The following is a 13,365-nucleotide window of genomic DNA, read 5'->3' as shown; positions in this document are numbered from 1 at the left end:
ACCATTACAATTGTGATGACTGAATACAATGCACACAACCAGCATGCTTTCACTTGAATCAAACTTTAAATGTGATTAATGTTAACTTTTCTACTTGGTCGTTTGGTACACACAAATAAAATGGAGAATATTGTAGATGATAATACCCAACCCACCCTGATAGTTTCGGTATGTGTTGTGATTGTTGCCTTCCCAAGACCAGCTATAACATAATAGCTCTCATCCACATACGGAGGTATGTGTGGCTACATCCTCACCTTAAACTAGCGCGTAGCATTTATTGTCGGTCTATATGGTTTGACACATTATATTTGATATGATGTAAAGTATTAAAACGAGTAAAATACGAGTTTGTTGCTTTGATTCTTAGACCAGAATCTCCTGTACTTTCCATACACACGTGACAAGGTTTGATCCAATCACAAGCCGAGCACGTCTTAAGGAAGGCGGGAATGGAACGGTGTCGCTGCGTTCTGCGTAGTTTGCCCCCCCTCGAACACGCCTGTACTATGGCAGACCGCAGCAAAAGACAGAGAATTAGTCGGGCCGCTTCCACCTCTCAAGTGACCAACAATGTGCCACCTATGTTCGGTGGTAGCCAGCCTGACGCCCGGGTTGCCAGTGATTGTGAACCGGGTAGTTTTGTTGAAGGTTCCATACTTCGTATTGCGATGAATAACTTCCTGTAAGTTTTTTTTTTTAATATCAAATACGCACTTGTCGGTTAAACTCCGAGCTAAAGTCCTGTATGCACCACCATACACATAAACCAGATTCAACTTTCTGTTATACAATTACTATACGTAATTTAGCCAATACTAATGTGTTTGGTTTTGCTACAAGGCTAATGAGCTATCGACCTGCGGTCTGAATCCGTCAGTACGAACAAAGTGGACATCGGTTCTCTAGTGCCCTGTTTATATATTTTTACTAGACGCCCAGGATACAGTAAACTACATATATGACTGGTCAAACGAATAAAAACGAAACTGCCAAGCCCACAGCACTTTCTTGATACCCATTTGTGTTTACAATGTCTAAAGAAGTAACGAAACAACGTCGTCTTCTGTGTCAACTCTGACAGAACCTATGAACTCGCTGTCGTTAACCCGGGAGCTAACCTCAATATGATTGTGGGGGCCAACGGAACCGGCAAGTCCAGCATTGTGTGTGCCATATGTCTTGGTTTGGCTGGTAAGACTGCCCTCCTGGGTAGAGGAGATAAGGTAGGATGGAAGCGAGGTTCTTCTGTTTTGTCTGGCTGATGCACACAATGATCAATGAATTCGTAGGCTGAATGGAGAACCTTGTGACACAAGGTGTTACGTTTTCTCATCGTTGTGATACATGTTCCTACCTTGTTCACATATGTCACTCTTTTATAATACTTTTGTAATCCGACATTCATCTTAAAGTGAAAACCCTTCAATGCAATAATGAAGTATACATTTTGGACCTGTGACGGTTCCAAGAAATTGCCTTTCTGATTATGAGTTTGTGTTTAGTATTATCCCTATAATAAGTAGTATGTGTGTCAGAATTCCCCTAAATCACAGAATCTTCAGTTGCATGGCTTTCTAAAACAGTGCCAAGATCAGACAGCATAGCTGAACTTGGTTACAGATTTCTTTGATCTGTTCCAAAGTTTATGCTTAAACTGTATTCATATATATACTCCTATTATTTTCTTACAGATTGGGCTTTTTGTGAAGCGGGGATGCAGTAGAGGATCGATTGAGATTGAATTGTAAGTTCTATGACCCTTACTCTTATAGGAATAAGAAGAAACCATTTGGCACGTTGGTCACAACAATACAACATTCCCAACTCTACATTTAGCTTAACCCTGAAGCTTGATCAGCTTTAATATTTGTATTCATGTATTTTAAGATGTGGCTGGAGAAGACAATTAAGAGTTATATGTTTAGTGGAATTCCGGACCCGATTGACTGCACACAGTACATTCCATTTGTAACTGAATTTACAGGTACAAGAATCGCGGTAATGTGGTGATAAACAGAGAGATCAGCACAGAGAACCTGTCTCAATGGACGCTGAATGGAAAATCCTGCAGTCAGAAGGTAGTGGAGGAAGAAGTCAAAGCCCTTCAAATCCAAGTCAGCAACCTCTGTCAGTTCCTTCCCCAGGTGGGTTTGTGTGGGTTTCCTAGCCCCTTCTCAAAATACCAAACATGAATTTAGTGGAGTATCTCTAGGTTAAACCCTTAATCTACACTGGCCTCGATTCTGCAAACAGAAGACATTTGTTCAACATAACCTTAGACCCTCTTTGAGCATATATATTTTTGCAACATATAAAATCAAGTAGGTTTTCAAATCCACCGTTTACTGTACCATACTCTACATGCTTGCTGATATGATGGCATATATTGCTGCAGGAGAAAGTGGGCGAGTTTGCAAAGATGTCCAGGATAGAGCTTCTGGAGGCCACCGAGAAGTCCGTGGGGCCACCAGAGATGTACACGTACCACTGTGAGCTGAAGAACTTTCGTGGCAGAGAGAGAGAACTCGAGGTGTGTAGTATTAGCCAGTGGTTTTGAATAGTTTAAGGGAATTCCTTCTCTGCCTATTGTGGATGATAATCCTACATAATGATTTTGTCCTTTTAAAGTGCTGCAATTTTAAAGAATGTATTAGAAGAGAGCCATAATGCAGAAACTATTCTAGAAAAAAAAAACTTGATTGCAAATTACATTAGTGGAATGGAGTTACAATCGCTGGATTGATGTGGAACCAGGACTGTTGTTAAACAGACCTTTATTTTGATTCAACAGAGTACTGTGAATGAGAAGGCTGCCTTTCTTGAAAGGGCGAAGCAGAAAAACGAGAGCAACAAGCTTGACATGAATCGCTACTATGAGAAGAAGAGACATCTGGACATGATCGAATTGCTTGAGAAGAAGAAACCATGGGTGGTGAGCAGTGGTTTGTTTGTTGATTATACAACATGGGTGAATGGTTAGATTGTGATTCGAATGAAATTATTAAAATGCCCAACATGTGATTGGTCTTCTCTCCAGGAGTTCGAAGCGGTTCGTAAAGAGCACGAGTCTGTGAAGACGGAACGGGAGGAGGTGAAGAAGCGTCTGTCCAGTCTGAAGCAGACCCATGGTCCCATGCTGAAGAAGATCCAGCTGATCAACAACCAACTGGAGCCGATCGAGGCCCAGATAAAGACCAAGGTCAGAACCTTGAAAAAACATTCATTAGGAACTGAGCAAGTGCCTATGTTCTTTTCTGTAAATTTACTATATCATAAAAAAGCAAGGAACTAGGTCAAATATGTATTGTATACAAACAGTTTTTAACTATTCTATTAGATAAAGCTTCTGTAACAACTGAATTTCATCCCGGGATTAACAAAATGTGAATAAATGTTGTTGTTTATTCCTCCAGACCATCGACATCAAAGAAGCCGCACGGAAGTGCAAAGCTAGACAGGACCAATTGGACAGAAAGCAAAAAGAGGTGAGTCCTTGCTTCACAGTCCGATGAACCCAGTTGAAATAAACAAACGCCATCGGTCGCCTGTCTCGTAACCCCTCTGCGGCCGTCCGACCGCTCCAGATCGACGACATCAAGCAAGCTCTGAACCTGAAGCACACGGAGAAGGTGGACGAGGAGAAGCGCATCGCCAACACCAAGACCATCATCGACGACCTGCAGAAGGAGCTCGCCACCGTGGGCGAGCAGCCAGACGTGGCACCGCGTATAGACGCCATCAGCGTGGAGCTGAGGGGCCACCAGGAGGAGCGGGCCAGGTTGGACGGGGAGAAATCAGACATCCGCAGGGAGAAGGACAACATGGTCGCAGAGTCCAGAAGTGTGTACTTGTTATTTAATATACCAGCAACCACCTATTTATTTATTTTCTTCCTTCTAAAAGGTGACATATTATACCACCAGGTATGAGTGTGATTAGCCGCTACAAGCCGTTTTGAAAATCGGCCTCTTCTGACATCACAAGTGGGCGTATCCACCTAGATGTGTGCTGGATAGATCAGTCTACCAGCCTACTCAGTCGAAGGTAGCAAATGTTGCTCATCCCTCCGTCATCCATATAGGTGGATTCGCCCACTTGTGATGTCTGAAGAGGCATATTTTCAAAACGGCTTGTAACGGCTGAACCCCCATGTTTACAGACCCCTGTTCTATCCTATGAGGGATATCCCAGCACTAGTTGACTGGAGGGGCTGTGTCCTTGTGCTCGCACAGTGTTTACGAGGAGGCTGAACGACATGAACAACATGATGAAGGCCAAGGAGGACAAGCTGAAGGTTCGCCACAAGGACACTTTCACCGCCATCCAGTGGCTGCGGCAGAACAGACAGCTCTTCAGCGGGAACGTGCACGAGCCCATGCTGCTAGTGGTGAGTCTCTGGTAGAACGGTGGCTAGTGCTTGGTGCTTGGTTCAATGTCCAGTGTACCTAGGCAGGCACCTAGACAACATTAAAACGATTGCCAACAACAATGTCACCATAAAAAAAAAAATGCCCAAGAGGGAAGGGAAGTGTATAACAGTTTAATTAAACTGTTTCATATCAGTGATTTAACAACAAAGGTGATGCTCCTAAAACCCCTATCTGCTCCTTAATTATACTTTTGCGTTAATACGTTGGTCTTCTGAATTTGGATGCTTAATTTCAGCTCAATGTGAAGGATCCTCGCTTTGCTAAGTACGTGGAGACTCACATCGCCTTTAATGACCTGCGGGGCTTTTTGTTCGAGAAGAGGGAGGACATGGAGGCCTTCATGAAAGAGGTCTGTGCATTGACTCTTTGAATGACGTATGCAGCAAGCAATGTTTCAGTCTACATAATGTCTATTCAATAATTTGTTACTATGTACTGCTAGATACAGCGATAGATCGAGTATATTATGGAAAGTTAAAGTGAAATTAAGAGAGCTGTTATACAAATAACTCTGGCGCCCGTGGCTATTTTCCATAGCCCAAAGCCTAGCTAACTAACGTGAACCCTTTTGTGCTGAAATTTCTTGCAATGTTTTTATTTATACTTGTATTCCTCAGGTGCGTGACAAATTAAAACTGAAGGTGAACTCCATCCTGGCCCCGGCAGTGTCTTGTGCCAACAAGCAACCGTCTCGACCAATCGAGTCTCTCAAGTGAGCTATTTCTGAAGGGCCTCTCTTGTAGAAATACCTCCAGAAATATGTTAAATAAACCATGTTTTATAAGCAGGCCTTGAATGCAATGGTTTGTCGCTGTGTATTTCATGTGTATTATCCACTAGGGGGAAAATTTGCCTTTGTCTCCATCCAGTGGTTAAAAAAAATATAAAGATTTAAACAATTACCGTACTACCAAACATTTTAATGCTAAAACAGAAGTACGGGGACGGGCGTTCTAAGACCAAGGAAAACCTGTACATAGAGATACCTTCTACAAGGGGATAGCATGTGGTAGGAAGGACCGTTCCTGTCTAAAACAATTGACTGTGTGCAGGCGCTTTGGGTTCTACTCCTACCTGCGTGAGATGTTTGACGCCCCGACTGATGTGGTCAGCTACCTGTGCCACCAGTACAACATGCACGACGTTCCCGTGGGAACGGCCCAAACCAAAGCCATGATTAATAAGGTCTGTTTTGGGTGGTTTATCCATGATGAAATGGGTTCATCTAAAGGGGATGATTTGTATAAACCCCAATGATTGATTGATACAGCATGTGCAGTATTTATTTACGTCCCCCCCCCCCCTCCCAGGTCATCGAGGAGCCTTACCTGAAGCTCATCTACACGGCGGAAGAGCGGTATGTGGTCAAGAAGTCGATCTACTCCAACCACGTCAGCACTAACAACTCGCAGCTCCGGCCCTCCAAGTTCCTAACCATCTCGGTGGACGCCGAGGAGAAAGGCCAAGTGGAGCAGCAGATCCAGGTATAGACACAGCTTTTTCAGAGCAGAGAAGAGGGAGCTCTTTTATCAATGATACATTTGCCCATACCTCTGCGTCACCAAAAAAATCCTTATTTATTATATATTGTGTAACTTTTTTTAGTTTTCCTTCAATCATGTCCTCCCTTAACGCTTTAGTTTGTCTATTAGCCGGTCTAAAGTTACGTTTTCAAACTTCTATTCAAACAATTTTCCCTTTTTTAAAGTTTGAACCAATTATTGAGCAGCAGTCAGAAGTTGTGTGTAGGGGTGCGGCGGTATAAGACGTGGGGTTTGTGTCTCTGGGTCAGAACTGCGAGAGGAAGATCAAGGACCTGGGTGAGCGTCTGGCGGGGCTGCAGGAGAACTTCTCCACCCTGGAGGGCCGGGACAACGAGCTAAGGAACGAGAAAAAGGGGCTGGTGGAGCAGAAGGGCAAGAAGAGGCAGCTGGAGCAGAAGATCGCCACCAAGTTGGACAGGTGAGATGGACTCCATGGCGATTTCTCTTTCTTCGATCTCTCCATATGTCTAGACATGTCTCGATTGTTGCCCGGGACTGTCGCCCTCCATCAGAAATGTCACTAACATCGTGTTTTGCATACAATACGATTCCTATTGTATGCTTTGGTGCACAGCCTCATTTGTAAGTCACTTTCGTTTACAGACAAAAATTTATGTTTCCACTTTTTGCCCCTGTATTCAGTCTTCAACAAATCGAGAAGAATCGTGTCGACCTGAAGAAATTGGAGGAAGACACCAAAACCAAAATCGTTGCGGTCAATGCCCAGAAGGTGGCCATAATGGTTGAAGTTATGGCCCAAATTAAGGTATGGGGGACTAAGCTTATTACTACCATGTAGTTCTGTGTTTCTGCCTGTTCCATTACATTAGCTGGTAACCCTTGTGTTTATAATTAAAATAACAATTTTGTAATAAATGTGTTTTGGTTGCAAACTGAGTTGCTTGATATGTTTTTGTCTCTGTGACGGTTTTAGCTGAGAGCCAGCCTGAGTATGCTGAAGGTTCACCTTACACTGCAGACTCTAGGTCTCACTGCTGAGAAGACCCACCTGGAGGGGAGCTGTAAAGACAGACAAGCGGAGCTCAGGACGTTGGAAGTAGGTTTTGAATTATGATACACACATACCCACCTAAGCATGTCAAGTATTGAAAGGATCAATAAAGCAAGGGAAATTGAAATGGATACCACAATTCATCAATACCTTTTTTTTTAAAAATAAATGGATATCAATATTATCTTATTAGGGATGGGCCGATGGTCGATTCTATCGACTATCGACTAGCGATGGATTCTTTCGTCGATCGACTCAAGTTGCCGATGAAAAGGCTTCTTTTTTTTTTGTGATTGTTTTTTTTATTGCCAGAAAAACAGCGCTGTGCTGAGTGGTGGCTAATTTTACAGATTAAAAAGCCCCGCAAATTGTAGTTGAAGTTAGCGTAACTGTAGCGTATTCCCTCACTGCTACGAGAGGAGAGGAGAGGGGAGGGGCTCGAAATGTACCGTTTGTTCGCATGGCGAAATTACATCAGTGTTTCCCATACATAGAGCAATGAAATGTTAAATCGTAAAAATTAGAAAATAAACGGCAATTTTATAATGTAATAAATCAGCTTAAAAAAAAGTGAATGAGCGGAGTTAGTGGCATCCGCGTTCCATGAAACGGTGATATTGACGACCACATGACCACCCCCCCCCCCCCCCCCCCCCCCCCCAGGTTTCACTATTGAGACACACCGGCTGTGTCATCATGACGGCACCGCCAGCACCGACGTATCAAAACTTAAATCAGCGGAGGCTCACGCTGGTCCAAGGGGAAGACCATTCTTATCGTTCTTATCGCCCCCTAGGGGCGCAATCGGACGATGGAAGCTTGTAGACCAGGGGTTCTCAAATGCCGCTTTTCCACCGCACATGTAGCTCGACTCGACACGACTCGACACGACACGACTCGACACGGTAGCAGCACGGGTGCTTTTCCACCACAAAAAGTACCTCCTGGACGTGGGCGGGGTCGGCTGCGCGAAAGGGCAGTGACGTATTTGTGTACGCGACGCAAACAACACATACGCAACCCACACATGGACAGAACCCACATAACAACAATGGAGGACATCGATCACATTACTATTATTAGCTGGCATGTTGAAGAAGTTGGAGAAATGGAACATGTTGGCTGCGGCGCTGCTATGGATGTTACCAGCATGGTTGCCATGTCGCTCTCGTGACTTCGTCACACTCTCTGGCCAATCAGTCGCCGGCCGTCTGCCGACGTCACCTTTTAGCATCGGCTCAGCTCGCTTGGAACCTAGAGCGAGTAGGTACTAGAAAAAGCAGCCACTTCAGGTACCAGATACCATGGTACCGCGGTGGAAACGCAAAAAATGCGAGCTGAGTCGAGTCGTGTCGAGTCGTGTCGAGTCGTGTCGAGCTGGTACCATGCAGTGGAAAAGCGGCAAAAGTGTTGGACAGCTGAGGGCCAATTTAGGAACCCAAAATTCGACTGAGGGCCGCCAAAGCTTAGGAAAATAGTGACCACTGCAAGCAAGCTGTTGGGTACTAATTTAAATAGTCTGGAAAACACCTACATAGAGAGAGTTCAGAGCAAAGCAGAAATTATTTTAGCAAATTCTAAACACCCACTTTTCTCCACCTTTGAACTATTACCCTCAGGTAGCAGGTTTCGATACCCAGCCCTCTCCAAAAATAGAACAAAACAGTCATTCATTCCACAATCCATCAGCCTTTTAAACAAACATTTAAAAAGAAGGTTTTAATTGTTAGTTTAAAATGCCAACATCTTTAGATGTGTCCCTGAACTATGTGGAAAATATGATGATTTGGGGGTTTTGTCTTGTCAGTGGTTGTTTATCTTTATTTACTTTTTGTTGTTTGTTTTTTATGTTGTTGTTGTTAACGGTCATGTGTATCTGTCTTTTCACTGAGAACAATTTCCCCGAGGGGACAATACATTTCTAACTAACTAACAAAGGAAAAAAAAAATGGTGGGAAACGCCGTCAGCATCCCAGTGGTGAAAAAAAAACATTGCACCGTGGACCTCTGGGAGTAGCAAGTGAGGTCTAAATCAAGTGAGGTCTAAATCACGAAACTGAGGTTCATCCTTTCAAAGTAATGTACAGTCGGATTAAAACTAACAAATGTAACAGGATTTAATTGAAAGCTAGAGTCGACTTTTCTCTTTATATTTATTTATTTATTTTTGTTTTAAAATAATATCGATCTATTATCAAAAAAAAACAACATCTGTATGTCATTGCGGGCCGCCAGGAATGTTTCTGCGGGCCGCCATTGGCCAGCGGGCCGCACTTTGAGAACCAATGTTGTAGACGATCGGCCAACCTTATATCTTGCTGTGTGTATTTTTATGCGATTATTGAGGCATTGGTTTCATTAGACTTGTACATTTATTATTTTTGACCACCTTTTTTATGTATTTTTGTTCCCACTTACTTCTCCTGTCATTGACTTGTCTCCCGTCCATGTTTTGTTTTCCTCAAAGGATGCCTTCACTCGCCTGGACACGCAGAAGAACCGGCTGCATGAGAGGTGCAAGGGCCTGATGAGGAGCGCCCAGACCATATGCAATATGGGAGCAGCAGGGACGGTGCCTGCGGAGCTAAAGGTGGTGAGTACCCGGCCTGCTGCGCTACTCTTCAACAGAGTGGCTCTTGTTCAGAGCGTGGGGCCACCTGTTGTATGAGAGAGGGAGTGGATGCTAGTCCTTTGCCCTTGGTACCCATTGTGCCCAATCATTTGAAGGAGCTTGTCTTCTAAGGTTTGTAATTAAGGAGTCATGGCTGGGATGTCATTCTGTTGTAAATATGTAATTATTATAAACAGAGCCGTGACTATGAGAAGATAAGCATGGCATGGCTACAGATAGCCCTCACTGACCCTTTCTAAAAACAGGCCCACTGTTTACAGTAACGGTAACCCATAATATTATAGATATCCAAAAGGGCCTCAAACACCCTAAATGTAATGGGAACACGCAGTGTCTAATCATAAGGTTCACGTGACGTCACTGTAGCTTTGCGCTGCCATCTTGACGACCGATCCCACCCACTGTCCCACTGATTTCAGTGGTAACTCAGCATCAACAACACCTACGACCACAATCAAACAATGAGGAAGCGCTCTTTTATTCTCTTTAGTGCAGGTAATGAAAAGTTCTGAAAGGTGGCATATCCATGTAGCTTACTAATGAATAAAATGCATACAAAAAACGTTGACATATGATCCACTATGTTCTGCTCCATATACCCAATGTTGACATCGTCCCAGCCAGAGTATTGGTATTTACCTCATTCATTGTCCAAAATAATCCATAATAATTCAAATCGGGTTTTGTTGTGGGTACAAAATGAATCTTGAAGAAAACTCGTCCGCGTCCCCGGCAAAATTATCGTCTATGATTTGATGACTGATTTCAACGATCAATGATAGTAACCCACCACAAACAGTTCACAAGAAGTCACAAATATATAGTACTTAACTTTGCCCTTATCAGATAAAGATTATTGGTGGCCAAGTGCCTCACTTTAGCGTCCTTCCCCCATCCAGCCACAGCATATTGGTAGGCATCAGTGCTCTTGAACGCTTTCAAGATATCTCCACTGTATGGGGAGGGGTTGTGGACTAAATAAATATATATGTCATGAAGATTGATTTGAGGCAAGCATACTAATGGACAAAAAAAAAAACTAGGGATAACAAATAAGGATCGGAGCCTAAAATCGATAATATCTCTTGTCGCTCTCTATCATTCGGATGAGCGGTGTGGGTGGCCATAGTTGGCGTGATCGGTCGTGCAAAGGGAGGCGTTCCGGAAAACATGACGTAGATGAACCGTATGAATTCCTGTGTGCTGTGTGAGTGTAGTGTCCATTGGTTCTCTGAGGAGTCACAGGGTCTCGTGTCTGTCCAGGCCTTCAGCACGCTGCCTGACACCATGGAGGAGCTGGACGCCCTGCTGAACGAGGAGTGCTCCAGGGCAGAGGGCTTCACTGGAATCAGAGAAAACGTGAGCACCCCCATTTGCATATTATTTTGGTTATGTAGCAGATGCTAATTTGGTCCATAGTGACTAAAACTGAATTCAGATAAGAGTCATTAGGAGGGGGGTACTGCTTTGGGGTTTTCCACAAAGAAGCCTTACCGGTAAACTGCAGGCATTGGGGATTGAACCTGGTTCATTTTCAAACCCCATTTATTTTTTCCCCCGTAATTATTCTGTGAAAGTGGGGTATTTTTTTAATTAGCAGGAACAAAGCAACATAAAAAAACTAGGCCACACAAAGTTGTTTTCATTACAATCGTATGCAACAAGCGTTGTGAGTTTCCTCAAATTTTCATTTTCGCCCAACAATGTAATTAATTATAGTCATAGGGCCTAAAAAAAAAATTTGTTTGGTTCCGGTTTCCGACCGACCCTGTCAATTTATGTGCGACCCAAATTATTTTATGAGCTTTAAAAAAAAAAAAATAAAAAAAAAAAATGTTATGCAAACTATAATCACGTTTTGGTACAGCACCTCTTCATTCTGTACAAGGATGAGCGAATTTTCTCGTTTTTAAATGAAAACAACCTACCTATCATTCGCTACCCATGACCTCAACTGACAACCAACAGGAACCAAACTTTTTTTTTTTTTAGGCCTAGTGACTCATGTCCCTGAGCCTACTGAGCCAGTGTTAGTGGATGCTAAAGCCGCCCGTTGAGTTGCTCTGACCGTGGGACATGGTTCTCCCCTGGCTGGGCCCCAGGTGGTGGAGGAGTACAACAGGAGAGAAGTGGAGATCCAGAACCTGGAGAAGGAGCTGGGCGATCAGAGCGAAGCCCTGAACACCTACAGAATGAACATGTCTGAGGTACAGCGAAAACCTGAAATGGTTGGCCTGAGATACTTTGAGGCCACTAGAGTGCGCTGTTTTATATTAGGTTACTGGATCGCTGTGGAGGTTGTTGTGCTCAGATTTGTTGGGCATTAAAATTGGGGAAGTATGTGGTATTGGTCCTTGTTTGTCTGCGTACGTTTACTTATGTGGATGGATAGTCTTTGAACAATACATTAATAGACAACAACAATAAAAGTAAATATGTACCAATAAATACATGTGGCCTGCTAAGGTGCTTTTTTATTTGATCATCTTCTTTCTGCCCAGCTCTGTTTGCTGCTTAATGTGTTAAAAGTCTCTGCCTCTGTCTTGGTCTCAGGCTAAAGAGCGCTGGCTGAACCCTCTAAGAACGCTGATTTGTCAGATCAACGAGAGGTTCGGCGAGTACTTCCGCTCGATGCAGTGCGTGGGGGAGGTGGACCTCCATTCAGAAAAGGAGGTAACGGGACCCCTAGCTCATGGATTTAATTTACCAGCAACATTATACCTTGGGAATTGAATGTGAATTAATTCACAAAATGATTCTATGTATATATTTAACAACTATTCGCCGACAGCGTAGTGAATAATGGGGACTAGCCAGGCAAGAATATACTACACGTGAACACTCCAAAAATAAACAAGATTTATTTGCCGGGATTTATTTGTTTCAATTAGCATGACGAGACCACCTTCACGCATGCTCCCAAATATCCCGAGTTTGAGACCTCAATCTCGGGATATTGCCCAATGTCCCGAGACTGCAAACCAATCAAATTGCGCAATCGTAGGAGGTTCACGTGTAGTATATACTAAATCTATATATTTGTTTGTGTGTGTGTGTATAGGAAGAGTACGATAAGTATGGGATCCGCATCCGGGTGAAGTTCCACAACAGCACAGAGCTGCATGAGCTGACGGCGCACCACCAGAGCGGGGGGGAGCGCAGCGTCTCCACCATGCTCTACCTCATGGCCCTGCAGGAGCTCAACCGCTGCCCCTTCAGGGTGGTGGACGAGATCAACCAGGTCTGGGTCACTCGCCCTTCACATTGTCAATGTTCAGGTTTTAGTGTTGAATACGGGCCAGTGTTGACTGTATGTACAGACTTAAACACCATCGCATATCCTTATGCAATCGTCTTCATCTTGAAGAGCTTGTTTCTTTATTTTCCTTGCTTAATGTCCTCCACAGGGAATGGACCCCATCAACGAGCGGAGGGTCTTTAATATCGTGGTCCGCACGGCGTGCAAGGAGACCACCTCACAGTACTTTTTCATAACTCCAAAGGTGAGTGCGGCCTCTGATGGACAAGTATCGGCGGCGACACAATCATAAAATATTCATTACCATAGAACCCGATAGGTAGTCCCATCATTGTTGTGTTTTTAAACCAAATCCTCTTGCTTTGATTACTTTTATGTGGCATTTCCGACTAAATATACCTGCCGTTGACTTTAGTTCTGACCTGGGGTTATCGTTACCTGGGATGCCTTTTCCCTACCTACCATGTCCAACACATGTGCTCGCT

At 43.8% G+C, this 13,365-nt stretch overlaps 1 protein-coding gene across 1 annotated transcript in view; it reads left to right on the top strand.

The window, feature by feature from the left end:
• The first annotated feature begins 18 nt into the window (after nucleotides 1-18).
• smc5 (structural maintenance of chromosomes 5) overlaps nucleotides 19-13,365 on the top strand; it is a 14,039-nt gene continuing 692 nt past the window's right edge. Inside the window, exons 1-23 of the mRNA XM_060050733.1 lie at nucleotides 19-685; nucleotides 1,085-1,226; nucleotides 1,695-1,747; nucleotides 1,988-2,147; nucleotides 2,399-2,533; nucleotides 2,795-2,935; nucleotides 3,041-3,202; nucleotides 3,417-3,488; nucleotides 3,588-3,843; nucleotides 4,236-4,390; nucleotides 4,669-4,782; nucleotides 5,051-5,145; nucleotides 5,486-5,618; nucleotides 5,744-5,917; nucleotides 6,226-6,395; nucleotides 6,620-6,743; nucleotides 6,912-7,034; nucleotides 9,457-9,582; nucleotides 10,885-10,980; nucleotides 11,724-11,828; nucleotides 12,175-12,294; nucleotides 12,683-12,862; nucleotides 13,029-13,124. Of these exons, the coding sequence (XP_059906716.1) occupies nucleotides 453-685; nucleotides 1,085-1,226; nucleotides 1,695-1,747; nucleotides 1,988-2,147; nucleotides 2,399-2,533; nucleotides 2,795-2,935; nucleotides 3,041-3,202; nucleotides 3,417-3,488; nucleotides 3,588-3,843; nucleotides 4,236-4,390; nucleotides 4,669-4,782; nucleotides 5,051-5,145; nucleotides 5,486-5,618; nucleotides 5,744-5,917; nucleotides 6,226-6,395; nucleotides 6,620-6,743; nucleotides 6,912-7,034; nucleotides 9,457-9,582; nucleotides 10,885-10,980; nucleotides 11,724-11,828; nucleotides 12,175-12,294; nucleotides 12,683-12,862; nucleotides 13,029-13,124 (3,165 nt within the window). The 5' untranslated portion in view covers nucleotides 19-452. The remainder of the gene's footprint in view (nucleotides 686-1,084; nucleotides 1,227-1,694; nucleotides 1,748-1,987; nucleotides 2,148-2,398; nucleotides 2,534-2,794; nucleotides 2,936-3,040; nucleotides 3,203-3,416; nucleotides 3,489-3,587; nucleotides 3,844-4,235; nucleotides 4,391-4,668; nucleotides 4,783-5,050; nucleotides 5,146-5,485; nucleotides 5,619-5,743; nucleotides 5,918-6,225; nucleotides 6,396-6,619; nucleotides 6,744-6,911; nucleotides 7,035-9,456; nucleotides 9,583-10,884; nucleotides 10,981-11,723; nucleotides 11,829-12,174; nucleotides 12,295-12,682; nucleotides 12,863-13,028; nucleotides 13,125-13,365) is intronic.

Source organism: Gadus macrocephalus, chromosome 1 (assembly GCF_031168955.1).
Source record: "Gadus macrocephalus chromosome 1, ASM3116895v1".
Taxonomy (NCBI): domain Eukaryota; kingdom Metazoa; phylum Chordata; class Actinopteri; order Gadiformes; family Gadidae; genus Gadus; species Gadus macrocephalus.
This window is presented reverse-complemented; position numbering and strand designations above follow the sequence as displayed.